The sequence below is a fragment of the Clytia hemisphaerica genome, unplaced genomic scaffold, assembly GCF_902728285.1.
Source record: "Clytia hemisphaerica strain Z4C2 unplaced genomic scaffold, Clytia hemisphaerica genome assembly, whole genome shotgun sequence".
NCBI classification, from domain to species: domain Eukaryota; kingdom Metazoa; phylum Cnidaria; class Hydrozoa; order Leptothecata; family Clytiidae; genus Clytia; species Clytia hemisphaerica.
In genome coordinates this window covers 855,799-876,558 of record NW_027103722.1, presented here as the reverse complement: position 1 = coordinate 876,558, position 20,760 = coordinate 855,799, and the positions used below count along the sequence as shown (strand labels likewise).

General features: G+C 35.6%; 3 protein-coding genes across 3 annotated transcripts; all 3 read left to right on the top strand.

Annotated features, from left to right (window-relative positions):
• The first annotated feature begins 892 nt into the window (after nt 1-892).
• On the top strand, nt 893-17,579 carry LOC136804614 (pituitary tumor-transforming gene 1 protein-interacting protein-like). Its single transcript, XM_067061218.1, has 3 exons — nt 893-1,104; nt 14,608-14,965; nt 15,394-17,579. The coding sequence occupies exons 1-3, from the start codon at nt 1,051-1,053 to the stop codon at nt 15,648-15,650; spliced, it is 669 nt and encodes a 222-aa protein (XP_066917319.1). The 5' UTR covers nt 893-1,050; the 3' UTR covers nt 15,651-17,579.
• LOC136804612 (uncharacterized) lies at nt 5,109-7,564 on the top strand. The gene is made up of 2 exons (XM_067061215.1): nt 5,109-6,251; nt 6,435-7,564. The coding sequence occupies exon 2, from the start codon at nt 6,559-6,561 to the stop codon at nt 7,504-7,506; it is 948 nt and encodes a 315-aa protein (XP_066917316.1). The 5' UTR covers nt 5,109-6,251; nt 6,435-6,558; the 3' UTR covers nt 7,507-7,564.
• On the top strand, nt 10,334-13,189 carry LOC136804613 (uncharacterized). Its single transcript, XM_067061217.1, has 3 exons — nt 10,334-10,360; nt 10,595-12,288; nt 12,463-13,189. Exon 2 carries the CDS (start codon nt 11,123-11,125, stop codon nt 12,131-12,133), a length of 1,011 nt encoding a protein of 336 aa, XP_066917318.1. The 5' UTR covers nt 10,334-10,360; nt 10,595-11,122; the 3' UTR covers nt 12,134-12,288; nt 12,463-13,189.
• Nucleotides 17,580-20,760: the final 3,181 nt, after the last annotated feature.

Below are 20,760 nucleotides of genomic sequence, written 5' to 3'. Positions count from 1 at the left end.
ACTATAAAAAACGCCAGTACACACTGTTAAATAAGGCAGGAAAGAAATCTCACCTTGATGATTGAAAAAGTGTACAAATTCTCATTCCAGCAAAGCCAGCCAAATCTTGTTTTTAATTTTCACAACTGTAGTGGCAACTTATTGGGAAGCTAATACATTTAGCAGAAAAATCATGCTATCATGAATACAGAGATAGCGCATTATTCGGGAGATAAAAGAAGCTGATGCAATAATCCCAATGGCTGATGCAATCGCGCGCGTTTTTTATCCCGGTGTTTACTCGAATAGAAATCCGTGCAAATATCGGGAAATCGGATTTTTTTTTTGCCGTCTTATGATGATGATGGAAGAAGAAGAAGAGAATTTTACGGATTTGAATGCTCAGCTTAGGCTGACCAAAAATACACTAAAATACAGAATGGATTTTGCAAGCCCGTAACTTAATTGTAAATCAGAAGTGAAATATCAACGATGTAACTTCATTTTATTTAATTTTTTTAATTGTAAATCAAAGTAGTTTGTAAAACACAGAACACTCACCGCGAGACTAAAATACAGAATGGATTTTGCAAGCCCGTAACTTAATTGTAAATCAAAGTAGTTTGTAAAACACAGAACACTCACCGCGAAAACTTTAAAGGCACGCATGCGCATGTAGAGAATGAAAAGAACCAATGAAAAAGATCTTGTAATAATCTCATGTCATCTGTTTTTTGAATCCGCTTTCGTTTTGATTTTGGATTTTGATCACATTCGGTTCACGTGATTAAACTCTTAGAACCTACCCGTTTGCGCCCAAGCTAAAGACTCATTTTCCAATTCAGAGCTGAAACGGTTCCGAAATAATATTCAATAGAGGTGTATGACGTCAGAAAGGAAAAAGAAATACACCAGTATCGAAACTCAACAATATCAAAAGCAAAAATTCCCAAGAATTTAGAAAGGATTTCACCAAGCATCAAGGAGAAGACATACCAACCAGGACATACAACAGACAAGCAGAAAAAAAGAAAAAAGAAAAGGAGACAAACTGAGTGTCTCATATTTACAATGAATGCACGAAACAGTTTGGTATTTTGCATCCTAGCACTGATGGCTTCCAAGGTTAAACAAGAGTATTATTTACTTTTTTGGGTGTTTTTTTTTTAACTTTTTTGGAAAATTAGGACTACCTTGAGATTGGGTAACTTGCATCAGTACAGTGGAGGCTAACATGCATATCCCATGGCTAGTTTGAAACTACTGTTTTCATACTGGAAAAAATTTGTTATTTTTTGTTCAAGTAAGACTTGTCAGTGTAAACCTAAAGCTCAAACCAGCATCTAATAGAGTTGTCCCATGCCCAGTTGGCGACCAGTCTAGTTGGCAACCGCACGTCTTTGAACCCAGAAAAGTCATGCAAAAACAAACCTCTGGAGAATTTCTTTTGGTAGTAATCTGCCTTGACCTATTTCCCGTATACATATATACTGTGTAAAAAAAATTCTAGAAAAAAAACGAGTATAATCCGAATAGATCCAACTTTGCACGGAAGCACACGTAAAAGCCAGATTTTTCGAAAAAAATAAAAAATGGCTACCGTTCTAGTTCTAGTTCTAGTTCTAGTTCTAAGTTCTATTGAATTATCACATAATACATTACGTACATTTTCGTGATTTTAAACATAAAGGATAAAATAAAAACTTAAAAACATTAGCGCAAGATGTTCTAAGACGCTGGTAAATGGAAAGCACAAAAGTAGGTGTAGACTCAAATATCAAAGTGTAAGAGTGAGCTGGAACGAGACGATTACATGCCAAGCTAAGTAGAAGATAGACCTTTTTTCAAAGAAGACGTCCTGTTGAATAATTATGTAGTCCAGCCATAAAAACGATGATAGAGCTATGCATAATTACTGTATCATGCATATTGTAATAATTATGCATGGTTTTATCATTGTTTTTCTGCTGGACTACATCATTATTCAACAGGGTGGCCTCTTTGAAAAAAGGTCTATTGTAGGAATTATAGGAAAAATATTTTTAATTTGGAAATTAAAAACTATTAAAATAAATATTTTCATATCAAAATGTAAGATAAAAATATTAAGTTGAAATATTAAAATTATCCATGTCAATGATTCCACGATGATGACGAGGCCAGCAGTGCTAAGTAAAAAAGAAAACAGGGCACAAAAATTGTTCCAACCAGTTACATCAAAATGCCTCGAAAATGACAATATGAAAATTGCGTAATCAGAGAACGTATGTCTCGCTCATTATAAAAAGGCCGAGACAAACTTTCAATAATTGGATTGTAACATCGAGTTAAGTCTCTTTTGTTAAGTCACCAGGGGGTAAATAAAACAGACCTTGATACATTTATCGTTCGTTTCAACTTGACGATTCGTTTAAAACTCAGCCTCCTAAATATTTGGGGTAGGTAAAATATGTACAAAGAAATTCATACTTTTCCAACCCGGCGAATCTTTAAAAAAGAAGCGAACAATAAAATATAATTACCCTTTCCAAATAAACCTCTTCGGTGGCGAGCGTAGTCTACTCTGACGTAATTGTAAAATTTATGTGATGGGAGTTTGACATAGTAATGTAATGTTGTTTGGGGAATTATGAAGTTCTCTGGAATTTCGATTGCATTTATTCAGGTTGATTTTTTATGACTTCTAATGGTACTTTTTCTAACGAGTTTGATTACTCTGTTCTCACACTTATGTCTTTTTTTTTTCGCGTTTTTTTCCGTGATTACTTTTATTTATATCTTTAAAGACAGGTAAGAAGGCATATTGATGTAACTGCCAACAGAAGAAAAAGCATGGGGACACAAGACACGAAGAGACAAATCGGAAGAGACAAAAAGGACTAGCTCAGGATAGAAAAAAGTAAAAATAAAAAAGAAATAAAAAATTCCACAAGTTAGAATTCGTAGTTTGAAATGCTAAGGCTAAATTTATCAGGGTCTTCTTCATTGACGATATGGGTTGGTAAGGCATTCCACAACCTAATTGTTGAGGGGACATAGCTGTATTCATACGACTGGATTCGTGCATTTATTGGTATCATTTTTACGTTAGCGGTACAAGCACGACATACAACAGAAGATAAACAAGCAATTCGACTGTGTAGAATCTTATGCATGTAGTTCAGTTTAGTTTCAAGCCGTCTTTGCTGGAGGGTCTTGAGGTTAAGATTATGAATCATGGTGGTTGGACTACTGGAATATCTTCAATCATTAGATATAAATCTTGATGCCTTGCGTTGGACCATTTCTAATTGGTTGATGTTTGCTGCAGTATGAGGATCCCAGACAACTGATGCGTATTCAAGAATCGGCCTCACATAGGTACGATAAGCTTGGAGCTTGATTACTTGGTTACATGTACGCAGGTTACGCTGGAGGAAGCATCTGATTTGGTTGGCTTTTTTCGAGGTGTATTTGACATGGGTATTCCAAGATAGACAAAAAAGCTTCGTAAGAAAAAACGCTTCAACTGCCACTCCAAAAAATACTTGTCCAAAACTATGAGTATGTTAGAAAGCATTTCTGTAAAAATCAGCTCGATAGGGTTTCCGCAGAATATGATTTTATATCTTTTCCCCATCTTTTCCTCCATAATCACCTATAATTAGCAATCGGCTACCTCATTGGCTGTCTTTTCATATATATATATATATAAAGGAATGCACTCGCTTGTAAAATCATTCTAATGCACCTTTCCTGGGGTGTTGTTTGGGATTTTGTCACCTTTAAAATTTTTATCCAGGTTTTGATGTTTCATATTTTTTTGGGTGAAGATTCCGAAAAAATAGGTCCGAAGTCCTGAAAAGTTGACGGAAGGGCGCTACGAGACCGTAAAGGACCCTTCCGGGACGGTTAATGACCCCCTCCCCTAGCGCCGGACTGGGTAGGTCTCACGACTTGAAACTTTCTGGAGACGTCAAGCATATCGAAGGGGGAAAGCATGCCAAATTTCATCACTCCACCGTTACCGGTCGCCCGGGCCGCGCAAGGTACGCTGCAGGACGGGGTACGGACAATTGCCAGGTCGTACATCGTTTTTAGCCGGTCAAATTTTCCGTGAGGTATAATTAATCTAGTTCTATCTTAGTTATATGTAAGGGAAACACTCAAACATAAAATCCCAAACAACACCCCGGGAAAGGTGTATTCGAATGAATTCACAAGCGAAGTAGTGCATTCCTTTATATATGAAAAAACAGCCAATGAGGTAGCTGATTGCTGATTATAGGTGATTATGGATGATTATGTACATAGATATACCTTCAGGGTTGATAAAAGAGAAAGATTATTATGTTATAATACGATAATAAAAAATCATATTCTGCGATTATAATGGTCGATAATAATCGAAGGTGATCAGTGACCACTTATCGATTCTATCGGTGATGGAACTTTTTTCCACAGCAGGGACAAAAATTTCTACTACTCTCGGGTACCTAATAGCCAGGGGGTTTGGAATAAGCAGGGGGTTGGAACAAATCTCAAAATTTAATAAGCGGGGGGGGGGTTGGAATAAAAATGTCCTGGGTGGAAAAGGAAGCTGATACAGCAGAATTAGGGCAAAAGAGGGAACTTTCAAAAAAAAATTTCCCAAAAATCAATAAGCAGGGGGGTTGGAATAAGAATGTCCTGGGTGGAAAATTTTCGAAAAATTAATTAGCGGCCCCCCCGGCTATTAGGTACCCGAGAGTAGTACTAAAGTCCCACTGGGGATATTAGAAATTCTATTAAGTTCCAAACTTAGGCCAATTTTCTGATTAGGCTGGGGTTCCAGTGGGTTCGTATGTATGTAATTTTTGGGAAACAAGCTCAGTTATGCTTAAGGATCGGATAAAGACTCAGGCTCAAATTATGTTTATCATAATGCTTATTTTACCGCAAATGTGGGTGATGATTTAGGATTTTCTTACACTCTGGATTTTTCTTTTTAATCAGAAATATAAAAGTTATATTTGTGTTTTTCTATAAATATATTATAAATTTTACACAAAACAAATATAAGAGTAAATACTATACAGCAAAGATGAATGAACATTCTTAAAGAATTTTCATTCGTCTTTGGCTGCATAGTATTTACTCTGTTACAAAACTTTTGTGTTTTATTATTAATTTTATTATTAATAATCAGTTCAAAATTGTTTTTTCTTCGACAGTACAAGTTCACCGGGCTGGTTTCCAGAAACAAGACTTTTTTTTTATTTGGCCTTATAGGTGGTCAATATGACTATGTAGTGTTTTATGTTTCTTGTACAGCTTGCCTTAAAATCATTATTTCAATTGAAAGATATTTCCTTGGGCCAATAATTTAATGGTAAAAAGAATAACCAGAAGCGTCATGTTTTTTATTTAAAAACTGTATACACGCTTTTTTTATATAAGAATACACTTTATAAGAATATCCATGATGAAAATGGCCAAAAAATTAAGAATATGCTAAGAATATTACCATCATGGAATTTTGCTACTCAAGCTAAGAATGCCATTTTTAGAGCGTTTTCAATTTTCAAATTGACAATTACCCCCGCCTAGCAAGCGTGCTTTAACGTCAAAATCCTGTGGACCTAATTAATGATGTCATTGCAGTGTTGACGTCAAAAGAAAGAAAAAAATCTAACGTTCACACCCATTTTTGACGTCGTGCAAGAAAGACAACACCGAAAAAATGGGTAGAAAATGCATTGTGTGTGGCTGCAAATCTAATTATAACAAAAGTAAAGCGTCGCAAAATGAAAATATACGAATCAGGAATGAAGAAAAATTAGCCGATTTTCGTAAAATTCCAATGTATGATTTCCCAAGCAAGAAGAAAAGACTTCTATGAAAGGCAGCGCTGGATCAAATCCATTCCGTACCTTACCGAAGAGATCGTCAATAATAGCGAGATTATGTAAATTCGATTTCTAGCGCTACGGCGAGTGCTGGGGTTGGTGACGTCACGACGGCCCGGGTAAGCAAATTCGACTTATCGGGAAAACTTGGTATCAACTTTGCTTCAGACGGTAAAAACAACAAATTACCGTCTGCCTGTTTCGGTTAGGATCTAAACCCAAAAATATTTATTTTCTCCGGGAAAGCTTGTACCTAAATGGTTAGGGTCTTGGCGAAAACATAAACATAAACAAAAAAAATTTTTTCCTAGAAACCAGAAAATTTTTTTGTGGAGGTCCTGATCTGATCCAAAACTTTACTTTATTTTGCACAAAAATGGACAATTTTTTCTAAACTTTCAAACTGTAAGTATCAAAATCATCATCTTTTAGTGATAAGAATTTTGTTTGTTTTTGCTTTCTGTTCTTTTTCTTAAATAAAGTCAAGTAGTGTTTAAAAAAAACATTGTTTGCAGTAAGAAAATGAATGAAATTAGCTTAATATCAATCTTTAAACATTATTTTGATTATATATTTTTTCTTTTTTAGCTCTGCTTCAAAAGAAAATCAACCACCAACACCACCCCACTTCGAAATCATTACCACCACACCAACGTCATCAAAGAAATTCCAAACAGTCACCCAACAACATGAACGTAATAATAGTAAAGTCATGATGCCACCTGTCAATTTGACAAAAATTTTTACAAATTCTGCCAGGAAACCCTTGTTCAATGTTCCATTTCGTACCAATGTTCCTGTGTCTGTACCTTTTCGTCCATTGATTTGTCCTGCTGCCAATGTTATTGTTCCTGTTTGCCGTCCCTCTGTAGCTGTATCAACTGTTGCCCACCCTGCTGTGTTTTCAACCATTCAAAGTAATGTCGTGGATATGTCTTCCTGTGTTTCGTCTCTGTCGTCATCATCGTTTGAAGTCAACAACAACAAACAACCATCATCAAAACCTCGATCTCGATTTACATTTGATGAGCAGGTTTCCTTATGCAAAGAGGTCATGATGACAAATTTATTTTCTTTTCCAAAAGGTTCTCCAAAAAGAACACCTATTTGGGAAGAATTAACCAGCAAGATGTCTGTGATAACAGGAAGGCCCCTTAAACGTCGATTTATACGCGAACATTTTAATGAACTTTTCAGTGAGTTCAAAATTAAACAAAATTTGCAAATTAAAGGTAGTGGCATGAATGACCCTACCCCAACAGAACTAGATGAATTATTACAAAATTTGCGGGATATTGAGAATGACGGAAAACTTGAAAAAGAAGCATCACAAGCAAAAGAAGAAAAGGCGAAATTAAAGCGGAAAACATTGTGCGAAACTATTGGAGAGACAAAAACTAGAGAGGAAGCACCTAAGAAACCACGTCAGGAAAGATCAGACAAAAAGGTGGAAAATCGAGAGACCGTATTAAATTTTGTGAGGGATAAATCAGAGAGGGAACTAGATTTGCGAGAAAAGGAATTGGCCATCAAAGAGAGAGAGTTGGCTCTAAAAGAAGAACTGTACAGGCAAAACACATTCTTGATAAAGTCTATGCAACAGACAATTGATGACCAGAAAGAAATTATAGACAAACTTTTGAATAACAGAGAAGCTTGATTTTTCAGGCCCTCTATTTTCAAAATTTTGCCTTTAATTTTCTTTCAGTTCATTGTGTCTGGATCTTTTTTTTAACTTTTTATCGTTAACAAAACTTAAAAACAAAATTAAACAAATTATGTGTCTGCATCGACTGAATCAGGATTGTGTTTTGTCTGCTGCTTTCAGACGTGATGTCTAACCTCCGTTCAACATGTTTTCACTACACTCATACAAATGCCTGATTGCAAACAACTCTTGGCACATTTTATCGCATCCAATCAGATTCTAGTATTTTGTCATTTTAATTGCTCTTGGGAATAATGTAAATGTTATTGCTTTTGCCTTTTGATAACAAAATATTTTTCTCGCCTTGGGACTACAAAAAGTCTTCAGCAAAGGCAATCATGTTTTTACTGAGTTTGTTTGCAACTAAGATAATAGTATACATCTTTAAATTTATTCTATTTACTATGTATTTAAAATTTGTATTTATTTTAAATCAATTTATGTATATGTTATTGAATTGTTTAAGAATTTAAGAATTATTTATTGTTAAATTGATATATTTATGATATGGATTATAGTTAAAGATCATTAAGTCTTGATATTTTGTTGTAATTTAAGGTAAAAAATATTATTTTTATAAGCCTGAAACTATATTTTTAAAAATTTAAAATATCTATTGTTTGATTTCAAATATTTTAAGTGGAAGAATACTGTAATGTAGTACAGTACGAAAAGAAACTTAATCAATCAATATCTTGTAATCTGCTTATCTCTTATCCCTGAACCTTTGATTATTCGAATAGTATTTGTTTTCCTAAATTTAGAAAAAGAACTGAATTTCGACCATTAAAGGATCATGTATTTTCCTAAATTATAAAAAATGTTAGTAGATTTTTTGTAAAATCTTACCTTTTCTCACCTGGGGCTCTTGGAAAATGTTTCTTCTAAATCTGTAAGGTGTCATTCATCTAATTGATACCAGTGACTGCTAGGGAAAAGGGGAAAGGGGGGCATGGGAAGTTATACAAGTAAGATTTGTTTTTTAAGAGATTTGTGGTTTTAAAAAAAACCGTTTTGTATATCCATGATGTCACTCCTTCCACTTATTGTCGTTGGGGTGGTTGAGGCAGTTGTTGTGGTGTTTGAGGCGGCTGTTGTGGTGGTTGAGGCGGCTGTTGTGGTGGTTGAGGTGGTGGTTGTTGTGGTGGTTGAGGTGGATGTGGTGGTTGAGGTGGTTGTGGTGGTTGAGGTGGTTGAGGCGGTTGTTGTGGTGGTTGAGGTGGCTGTGGGCGTAGATAGTCAATCAACGTTGGTGGTTGGCAATTGAAATAGTTGACCGTGTTCGAGCCATAGAGGATGGTGTGGAGGTTTGTCAAAAGAGCTGAAACAACATATTGCTTGGCCACAGGTGACAAACCACTCTTTTGCATGGCCTAGTAAAAAACAAAAAAGAGAATACCTTTTAGAGAATAAAACAAAGTTCAAAAACCTGAATACTATATATGAAATATTCAGTTCATTGAAAACCAGAAAAATGTTTAAATCTTAATTAAAAGGTTTTGAATATTGTATGTCTTGTATGAATAAAGACTATTATACCTTGTGGTCAGTAAATTTGAACTTCTCTATGACTTGACCAAAAGCCCACTCCACAGTCACTCTTGCCCTTGACAAGTCCCGATTATATATCGCCTGGTTGTTGACTGGATTTCTGAAACCAGTTTGTAAATGGGCACTAAACGGGTACCCTCCATCTCCATAAATGCTTAGAAGCTCACCATTACGGCCATAAGAAAATTGTTGTAGCTGTTGCAGCAGGCCAGACTGCCTCAGCATGTAAGAGTCATGTCGAGCTCCTTCTATAGGGCCAAAGAAATTTGCTATAAGACCATTGGCAGCGGTCACAGCTTGATACTTGAGAGCATGTTTTCTTTTATGCCCATTGTAGAACAACCTTTGGTCCTCCTGGGGTCTGGCGATACCCCTGACTGTGCCATCGACAAACCCCCAGCAGTTGTCCAAAGGAGCTCCTTTCGCATGCACACGTTCTGCGTATAAAGAAAGGTTTTCCCTGGACAACCAAGGTTGCTCAAACGATTGAAGGAGCCAACTGTAGCGATCGTAAAAATGACTCAGTATAAAATTGAACATGCTACAAAGGTGAGGCTCTGACCTGCCAAACTTTGGTAACAGATCGGAGTACCTGCATGGAAATGCAAGTCTTCGACACAACAAACAAAAGAGCTCAACACTACTAGTGTGAATGTAGGCTGGCCTAGGCAAAGCCACCTCATTGTCATCAAGTCCCAGCATGGCAGCAATCCTTAGCACATCCCTCTTCCGGAATCTGCAGTCCACCCAGCATTCTTTATCACTCCACAAGTTAAAATTGAAGTTTCCCCACCTAGCACCATAGCCATTACCAACAGCACCGACAAAATTTACCTCTGTAGCATCAGCCAGCATGAGGTATTCTTCATCAGATATAACCCCATTGACATAGGCATTTGCCAGTTCAGTGCCAACATCTCTTCCAGCCATGTTAACCTAATTAAAACTTTTAACTTACTGCTTTCAATGTCGAAAGAATAAAGTCTCAAAGAAAAAACTTTGAGGGCTTCTTTATTCTTTTGACATTGGCAACGAAACAAACAAACCCTAGCACTAGCACTAGAAACTAAAAAAATACACAGACGGCAAAAACAACATCGCGCTTGCTCGAGGGCTCAATGTCACCTTTGGATAGTGTTTTCGTGACGTAGACACTCGCCGTAGCGCTAGAAATCGAATTTACATAATCTCGCTAATAACAATACACCAGCGGTTTGCCGTAAACATTGTTCAGAAAACGCTACTTTTGAAACAGGTGTGTAACCTTATTGCTTTCGTGGAGTATTTGAACAAGCTAAAGTCTTCGGATAAGTTTTTCTCTGTTCATAGCTTATCTATTAACATATTTTCGATATTATAAAAAATCCAAATCTGATGCTTGTTTTTGTTGACAATTTGTATTTATAATTCACTCATAGGCCCATAAGATACAAATCTACAACACAAAGTTCAATTAACTCTTAAACGCTATATTTATTTATTTCTTTAGGTCAGAACGGCCTTCCTCGACCAATCGAACCACCATCAATCTTTGATAATATACCGTCCAGTTCCATTCCAACACCTCTTCCACCTCCAAGACCAACAAAACGCACGTCTTTCGAAACCCGCAGCCAGCAGGAGGATGAGATGAAAGAGTTTAGAAATCGCGACAAACTAAAATTTGAGGACATCGCCAACTCCGATCGATTGACATTACTCGGTTTGCCTATCGTCGCATTTCAAGTCAATGGTGAACAGTGGATTCAATCTGGTGAATATATATCAGGAATACCATCATTTTCGCTGAAAATATCGAAAGATTTGAGATTCATTGCGTACAAAATGGGTGTTCAATGTACCATAAAATCCCTTTCGAAAAATCGTATCACTCATCTCGATTCATAGTCGTGTCTTGAGGAAGCACTTTGCTTTTTGAAAAATAGTGAATTCACTCGGCATCAAACCATTTTACAAGAACAAATAGAATCTATGAAACCACCTCAAGTCGGAAAAACTCTATTCTCCGCAAGTACTGATGCGAGCATTCGGCTACTTTTCTCAATCTCGTTCACTCTACTCAAGGCTCCGATCCGATTTCAAACTCCCCTCAATCAAGACGCTAACCAACATCTCGTCCAAAGTCAACAACACATCCGACAGGACATTTATCAACGAAATCATCAAAGCTGTAAAACCTGACCAGAGAAAGTGTATAGTCATGGCAGACGAAGTGTATGTAAAACAGTGCCTACTCTATCATGGTGGAACCGTCTTTGGTCAGGCAGAAAACAACCCATCCAGCTTAGCAACTTCCGTACTCGGAATTATGGTGAAATGCTTATTCGGTGGTCCAACGTTTTTATTCAAAATGATTCCTGTGAAAGCTATGACTGCTGCTTTTTTGTTCGATCAAATTCAGCAAACTATTGCTCTGTTGCGTGGCGCTGGTGCCGATATCAAATTAATAATCGTCGATGGAAATCGAACAAACCAGAATTTCTTCAAGCAGTTTGATACGGTCACAGACAAACCCTGGTTGACAACTGATGGTATTTTCCTTCTGTTCGATTTTGTTCACCTGATTAAAAGTATTCGAAATAATTGGTTAACAGAGAAGACTGGCCAACTCACATTCAAAGAAGATGATGATACATTCATTGCCAAGTGGTCTGACCTTATCCGATTACACGAAGTTGAAAACATGTCAAACTTCTGCGGAGTTCGTGGCTTATCAAAGTTGACCGAAGTCGCCGTACGCCCCAAACCGGTCGAACGGCAACGTGTATCGACATGTCTCCGTGTTTTTTGTGAAGAGACGTTAGCAGCAGTTAAAGTTCACCCACAGATGCAAAACATGAATGTCACCGGCACTGTCAAATTCATCGAAAAAGTCAACACTATGTGGAAGATCTTAAATGTTCGAACCGTTGGGAAAGACATCCGACACAACAACTCGTTAGAAGCCGTTATCAACTCATTGATTATGCTGATTGGTTTCTCTCAATCGGAAAAAATCGGGAGGAAAGCGCATGAAAACATTGACTAAAGATACATCAAATGCACTCCACCATACTCTAAATGGTCTTGTGGAGCTGACGAAACATCTTCTTATGTCACCTCACCAAAAATATGTTATGATTGGAGAATTTTTCTCAGATCCATTGGAAAAAGAATTTGGAAAGCTGAGACAAGGTTCCGGAGGTGAGAACACTTTTTAATTTCTTCTAATTGAAATGAGGTCTTCATTTTAAACATTGTTAATCATATTACGGCTTGAATTGTTTACCCACGTAATTATTAATTCGCGATGCGTTTTTCGATTACTTACAAGTTTACACCGAAAATTCAAAATTTTCCTTTTATCTTTATCTACAGGAACGTATTTTATCACTGCTCAACAAGTACTCGAAAAACTCGATATCAAGAAAACCAAACTTTTGCTAAAGTTGAATGTCGACCTGTCCGTTTTACGAGCTGAACCGGGTCATTGTTGTGACAAGTGTTTTTTTGCTCTTGATCGTGATGGAATAAGTTTGCTCAACCAGTTAGAAGAGGAAGAGATGTCCATCCCGGTCGAAACGAAAATGTCTCTTATATGGCCGGTCACGTTGCTCGTAAAGATGAGATGAGTGAGCAGGAGTTATTCGATGCTACGATGTTTTACGTTCAAGAGTACGGGAAATATCTTCACGAGCTTGACCGTGGTGGTTTGAAAATTCCGACTGATACGATTTGTCAATGGACGATGTTTTCATACATAACGTTCAATTATATCCGACATCTCGTCTGCCGAACATCACTGTCTGATGTCTTGATGTCTATCGCTCACACATACGCTTTTGACTCTATCACTAAAAATAATGCTATGATATTATCGAACATCTTTCTGAACAATTTCTACAAATCGCAGACGCCTCGCTCCTCGAAGGAGGCGAGCCAGAAAGTTCTAAAGCTAAAAGAAAAATGAAACATCTTTTTCTATCATCACACTCTGAGTGCATCCAGTTCTTTCAATTTTCTATAGTTTATTTTTTTAAATAAAGTGTTCAGATTTCATTGTACTTAGGATATCGTAGTGAAAATAACAGAAATGATAAACTAACTTATTCCTAAATCATATGGTCTAGATAAACATTTTCTGTAGCTATCTCTCTTGAAAGATTTGAAGTTTCATCATAAAACCTTGAGTTTTTTTCTTTCTTTTGACGTCAACACTGCAATGACATCATTAATTAGTTCCACAGGATTTTGACGTCAAAGCACGCTTGCTAGGCCTTGAATTTAGAACGCCATGCCCCCAAGTAATGCTCACTCCTTTCACAAAAATGCCATCTTATGCTTGAGACGTATGTACTAAATGTTAAATCTAGTCTGAATTAGGACCCTAACCTAAGAATATGCTGTAAGAATATTTTAGGATGATTTTCCTAAAAAAGTTAAGAATATCCATGATGAAATGGATTTACACCATTCTTATAAAAAAAAAGCGTGTGTTCGACCTACACAGCAACAACTTCAACATCTTCAGAGGTCATCTTATTGTAATTTTATTATCCAATTATAGATTTGTTCTTCAAATGTTTTTTAAAATTTTTTCTTGTTGATAGATTTTTACACTCTGAAGATGACCTCATGTTGTGTAGGTCGAATATATAGTTTTTGAATAAAAAACATGACGCTTCTGGTTATTATTTCAATTGTAAATATTTTTTGATATTTGTGTCATTTGTTAAGTATGTTGAAACAGTGCTCCATTTTTGTTGATACCTTAAAAGATTAAATCAGGTGATTTTCAAGAAACTGTACAACATAACAACCACAAAAATGTTCAAACATGAATGTTACAAGCACAAAACTAAACTGTCCAAACAATTTCTTTGGTTAGATGCTTGAAAATGTACAAAACTTTGAGTATTTGGATAAAAATTTCTCTGTTCATTTATTTTTTATTTGTTTATTTATTTTATCATGATATCGCTTTGTCAATTTTTTTAATGGGATTAAGTTTGGTGGGGATTAAATGTTGCAAATGGCACACTACTGTATAGGAAGACAATATTTTCACGATTGTTTTCACGCCAAATTTTGTATATTGGTTGTCAAATATGCATTATTAGCGCTTCTTTGATGCCATTAAACATCATAAAAGTAGTTATTTTACATTTTCCAAGTTGTTTACAAAAATATTTCTTGGATAAGGCCTTTCCAAATTTCCATTTGGACTTAATCTTGCGGATGACACCACATGACACTGGGTGTCATCCGCGAAATCCACGAAATTTAATCCCTGCAAAAATTTATCCCATTAAAGTATAGTCTTGAGCTTAAGATTGAAATTTAATCCCCGCAAAAATTTATCCCATTTAAGTAGTCTTTTGAGCTTAAGATTGAATTGAAAAATTTAAAACTTTAGATGACTGGCTGCAATTAAAAAAGCTATTTTTACTTTTTTGATCAATAATTATGGGCATGTCATCAAATCAAGAATTTTCTCATTTCTTATATCTTCTTTAATTACAGGCCCTCTCTGCAACAACAGCACCAGCGACTACCTCTGCACCACCGACTACCTCCGCACCACCGACTACCTCCGCACCACCGACTACCTCTGCGCCACTAAGCACATCAACAAAAAACATAACAACCACACCAAATGCAACCACACCCGGTCAACCTATTTCCACTGCATCACCAACAAGCACATCAACTACCGCAAAACCTTTATTAAATTGTTCTATTAATACCAATTGCAAAGAATGCGCCAAAGATTATCATTGTTATTGGTGTGGACCCTCTAAGTCATGTTTGAAATATGAAGGCATTGTACCAAGTGGATGTCCTAAAAATGACTGGTTCTGGAAGCAATGTTTTATACCTGGTAAGTCAAAGTAAGGCTTTGGTCCAGTTTCGGTTTTTCAATTACTTTGAAGGAAATGGAAGGAGATGATAATAGGGTGATAACAGGTATTATTTGGCATAAATGCATATGTCATAGTTCGTATAAAAAACCCCAGTCTAGAAGCCTTTTGTTTCTTTCCATTGTTTCTTACTTGAACTTACGTTTGAGAAATTAGTTTGTTTTGCTCGTTTTTTGGTCATCTGAATAAATCTGAAACCAATCCCTCCCAAGAGGAATACTTGGTAACGTGAACAAAAACTGAGCAAATCGATTTTTATCTTTTGAAATTAACAAAGGAAAAAGCTAACAAAAACTTAAAACAATAAGCTTCTAGAACTGGATTATCCGGCTGTATTATTCTTATAACTGTGTGGTTTAAAATGGTTCTATTCCTTATCTGTGTTTAGGCTATGTATTAATCATCGTTGTCCCCGTTTTGGCTGGTCTGATCTTACTGACGTGTGGTTGTTGTATTTACTGTAAATGCTGTCGCAAGAAGAGTTTGCACTGGAAAAAGGAGGAAGAGAAAATCACACAACGACGAAAAGAACGACAACAGAAAGCTGACGAAAAGAAAAACAAAAGAAAGGAACGAACAGAAGCATTGAGAATGAAGTATGGTTTGTTGAAAGAGGATGATGATGACGAGACTCCACTTGTTTAGTAAAGATGGTAGCCTAAGAAGTGTGACAAAAAGGTCCTGAAACTTTCTTTGTTTTATTGTAAGAGTATCTTTACACTATGCTAACAGGACTATGATTTTTGTTAAGATGGTGAATCATTTTGGCATATATGTTGCGCAGAAGCATAGTTAACTAGCTGTAAAATAATCTTTTGGTGGTCTTTTGGTAAGCATAAATCTGGGTCTTTGGCCTGGACAAAAATTAAATCTTGTAAAAAAAAGAATTTGGAATTTGCTTTTTTCCCTGTTAAGGCTGAAAGTCTCAAATTTGCCAATTTTTTTGCTGTCTCGTAAAGTATAAGATTTTTAGATCTAAGTCTAAGTCTAAGCATGGCAAATGATAGCTCTTGACCCAATAAACATAAATATGGTATAACATCAGGGGTGGTGATAGCAGATTTTTCAAAATGAGCTAGAAAAAATCTGTACTTAAAGGATGAATATTTATAGCTCCTCTTGCTCCTCTAGATAAATACTGTAACAGAAAAATTCCTTATTATGCATTATTATAGGGGGTAAAATGATCTCCCACAAGGCAAGGCATTGCTATTTGTTTCAAAATTAGTGTGGAAACTTTCGTCGAATCGTCCCATTTCGTTCTAATGTCGCTTTGTTTTGATCTCGTCCATTTAAAAATTTTTCCTATCAATTAATGTTTTAATTACCTTTTAAAGGAAGAAATCCGCTGAACCAATTTAAATAATTGTCTTCATTCCCCAAATGTATGCTCATCGAAAGATAAACGAAAATTAAATTCCCATTAAAATTTCTTCCTTTAAAGGGACATTAAAGTACTGACGAAGTTTATAAACAAACCGTATGCAGCGGGGTACAAAATTAAAACAAATGTCACATGGCAAAATAATAATCATTCACTTTAAAACCAACCATTAAAGCAATTGTCTGAAGATAAAATATTTCATAGTCAGATGAAATGATTTTTTAAGACTTTATATGTAATTTTTATTTATTTAAAATGATAAACCTTTTTTTAGAACAGGAATATTTGGTAATTATTTCCACAATTTCATTCAGTTAATTTTTCATATAATTCTTGAAGCAAGATATTTCAATAGAGAAAGAGAGAGATTTCGACCCATACTTCTTAATAGATTTAGATTTATTTTGGTATATATTTGAAAATTTTCATTGGGAGAGGGTTGAAAACTTTTTTTTCTTGTAGATTTGTCCAATAGTTTAAAATGATTGCACTGTAAATAGGTGATTTCTTAAATTTCAAACGTACGTTCACTTTTAGAAGTAGAGACACTTTTACCCCTTATCCTTGTAAAAAATATACTTTAATGGGATAAATTTTCGCGGGATTAATTTTCGCGGATTTCGCGGATTTGGGTGTCATCCGCGAAAATCCCATTGGAAATTTGAAAAAGGCCCATCCGCGAAAATTAGTTTCAGCGAAAAATTTGAATTTTTGTTGCAATCCGCGAAATTTCTATTTTTATCGTTTTTTTATTTGTTTTTCAACTTTTGATAGTTGTAATACATATCTCCTCGCCCTGTTCCAAAACACCCTCTTATTACTTGAAAAAAAAATTCTTAATTTTCCTAGAAAAATTTTATTTCAATGTTTTGACCCTTTTCAAAAATATTAATTTGTACCCCAATCCGCGAAATTAAATCCCCGCGAAAAATCAGGAAATCCCTCATCCGCGAAAATTAATCCCCGCGAAATCTTAAAATTTCGCGGATGGGCTAATCCCCGCGAAAATTTATCCCATTAAAGTAGTTTAATTTTCATCTTTCTAAACTTTTTCAGTAGAAATTTTCAGTTGAGTACCTCTTACTAAAGTGAATCTTTTAAAAACAACTCTTACTTTGTATTAATTTGCATTTTTTCTTTTGTTTTTGATAAAAAATATTAACATTTTAAATAAATCTGACTTGAGGTTATGTTTTTATCATTCCTTTACTAAAGCTAAGCTTGAAAAGGGTCCCAAAAATCGAATTAAGAGACTGGGTACAAGTTTGCCCACTCAACATAGGCCCTCGTCCCGAAAAACAAATCAGCGAATTGGAAAATCTTTGGATGTTTCCTACGTCACTTGACAAAAAATTTCATTCGCATTATCCACAGAAAACACATCAAATTATTAAATAAATAAACCCTTAGGTGCCAAATAAACCCCCCCCCCCGCTTTGTTAATTTTTGCGAAAATTTTTGACATCATTCAAATTTTCTGAAAATTTTTGAACAAATATTTCAGAATCATTAGTTTCATTTTGACTCCAGTCAAAATTTGGTGTCGATTGCATTAATAAAAATCGCTGTTTTTCAATAATGACATCATTTGAATCTTACTTATGACGTGTTTTTTCGATGTATTTTATAACGTCAAAATCAATTTTTGACCGATATCTTGAGATTGGCTTAATGTAAATTTTTGACCCAGCACTTTTTGAAATCCGCTCGTTGATATAATTTTTTTGAGCTATATATGAACGTTAAGGAATAATTGAAAGCGGTGCGCGACACGCAAAATGTATTTGGGACATGCCTTGTTTCACCCGAGATATTTCCGCCGGAAAAAAATTTTTCTCAAAAATCGGACTCGGTCATGTTTTGGGCATTGTTAATACGCTTCTTTGAGCAAAAAATCAGAAAAAACTAATGATAAAATCTCGAGAAAATGCCAAAAATACAGTTTTTCCGAAAATCGGGCTCCGTCACATTTTGGGCATTGCCATTTTGTTTCTTTGTGCCAAAAATCAGAAAAAACTAATGAGAGAAAAGCTGGTAACAGACGGACGGACGAACGAAAGAATGGACGAAGGGACTTGGGTTAATTTATAGGACCTCCGAGGTAGGTCCAAAAAAGAAGAGGGGAACATTTGTGTTTGCCCCTTTTTATATAAGAACGGCTGCTTGAAAAGAATTTCTTAGAACAGTCAATCGAACGACGAACAGACGAACGAACGAGCGGACAAAGGTTAATTTATAGGACCTCCACCGGGGTACCCGGAGGTAGGTCCAAAAATCAGAATCAAGAAAAAATAAAGAAAATTATTCTATTTGCAAAAAACTCCATTGTATGATTTCGGTATCAAGGCTGAAATTTTGGACAAGTGAGGAATATTTTCCCCGACGAAAATTTTCCCCGGCCTTAATGCGTTTACCAACTACCAGCAAGTGACAAATTTTTCCCCGACGAAGTTTCCCCCGATAAGGTACCTTATCGGTCCTTTTTACACCGGCCCTTATTGGCGTTATTTTTGGGCTCGTGGCGTATAAGGGCCGGCGTTAAAAGGGCCGCCGTAAAAAGGGCCAAGATTTTGCAATTTTAACCTAAAAGCGGCGTTTTTGCATCATTATTTCTCAATTTAAAGGATTTTAGGTATGATTCGAAGGCGAAAATTATCCATTGTTTTACTCCATATTTAAAACTTCAGTGAAATATTTAATATATTTAAAAATCAGTGATTTTTGATGGAATTTTCAACAGTTTACTACTGAAAAATGACATTTTAATGTAAATTTTAGTCGTTATTTACTAATTTGAAGCATAAGTAGCCATTTTTACAAATTTTAGCGATATTGACGGCACTAATAATTGGCATAAGCCCAAAATTAGGCTGTGGCGTAAAAAGGGCCGATAAGGTATTCGTTAGCGCGAATAATTAAAATGAACTAGGCCGAGTAAATTTCTTTTTTACTTTTTTCACATTTTTTTAGCGTGAGAGATCGGATAACTTAAAAGTGAAACTTTTGTTGAAACAATTTAGTGAAAATCATTTCGGTTAAGAACATTAACAACCAACTTGTTGTTTAAGAGCCACATAGGGAGATTATTCAACGATCTTAAATAGTCAAAAAAGTCCGATTCAATAAAATATGAAAAATCAATCAAAATAATTGACTTTTCTTAAAAAGGAAGAAACTGTCAACTAAAAATGACTCCAAATTTAATTAGCGAATTTTCATTGTTAACTCGATGTCCCAAGCTATGATATTAAGATAATTCGAAAAACTTATAAAACATCGAGACCAAAATACACAGAAAAACTAGTTTAAGGGGTTCTTTGAAATCACCTATTTACGGAAGATACTGTATTCAATCATCTATTTTCAAAAAGGCGTGGAAAGCTAGAGGATTATTTTGAAATTTGTGAGCAGAGACTATTCTATACGTAAATAGACAAATTTAAAATCTAAGGAAAAAAGCTTGTTTCTTGAATTTCACAACTAAATAACAAACCAGAGATTGAATAAGACAACTTTAAAAATGTTTTCAATCAGACTGGGGTTAGCTGTTTTGACAACGTTTTATGCAGTGATCTTCTTAATCAACAATGCTTCAGCCAAAATTCAACTCAAGGAATGTTGTAAAACATCAAATCCACAGTTGAATTGGACTATCGTTGTTGATACGTTATCTTACGACGTTACCAACATCGAAATCACTAAGAAGACGTTGGTCGCGCAACGGTACGTCTTAAACAAAAAGACCAAAAAAGAAGGACCAGATAACCTAGTATTTAGGCTCAAGAAACAATATTCAGAGCTAGCTTACCACAAATACACCGACGGGTTTCGTCCGTTTATTGGTTTCACAATGGGAAACAAAATACCACGAGTCTCGGATTTGGATTCTGACGAAATTGAAATAACACCAGTAGAAGATGATTTCCGTAATGTTTTTGGAACACCGGGTGTCACCAACAGCGGAGAGATGGATGTAACGTTGACTTGTCATTCGGCAACCGGCTCCAATCAACCGACATTGTGCAAAGCTGCCATTATGGGTTTGAAATACCGTATCCCTTATTCGATGGAAGTCATCAATAATGATCGATGTACTTGCCACACCAAGGGAATGTATGTCATCGAGAACCACCCTGAGGTCGAGTTCTACACTGATGTTTTGAAAAACTAATGGCAAGTATAAAGACTAGAAATGTCAAAACAGTCTTTCTAATTAGATTTTGAGAGGACAATTAATCTTCTTAGAATTAGAGAAAGATTCGAATTACAGAAATTATTTTATACAATTTTCAAGCTGAAGGCACCGATTTTTTTAGATCGATTTACAGAAGAATTCGAATTACAGAAGTTCAAATCAGAAAGGATAACTTT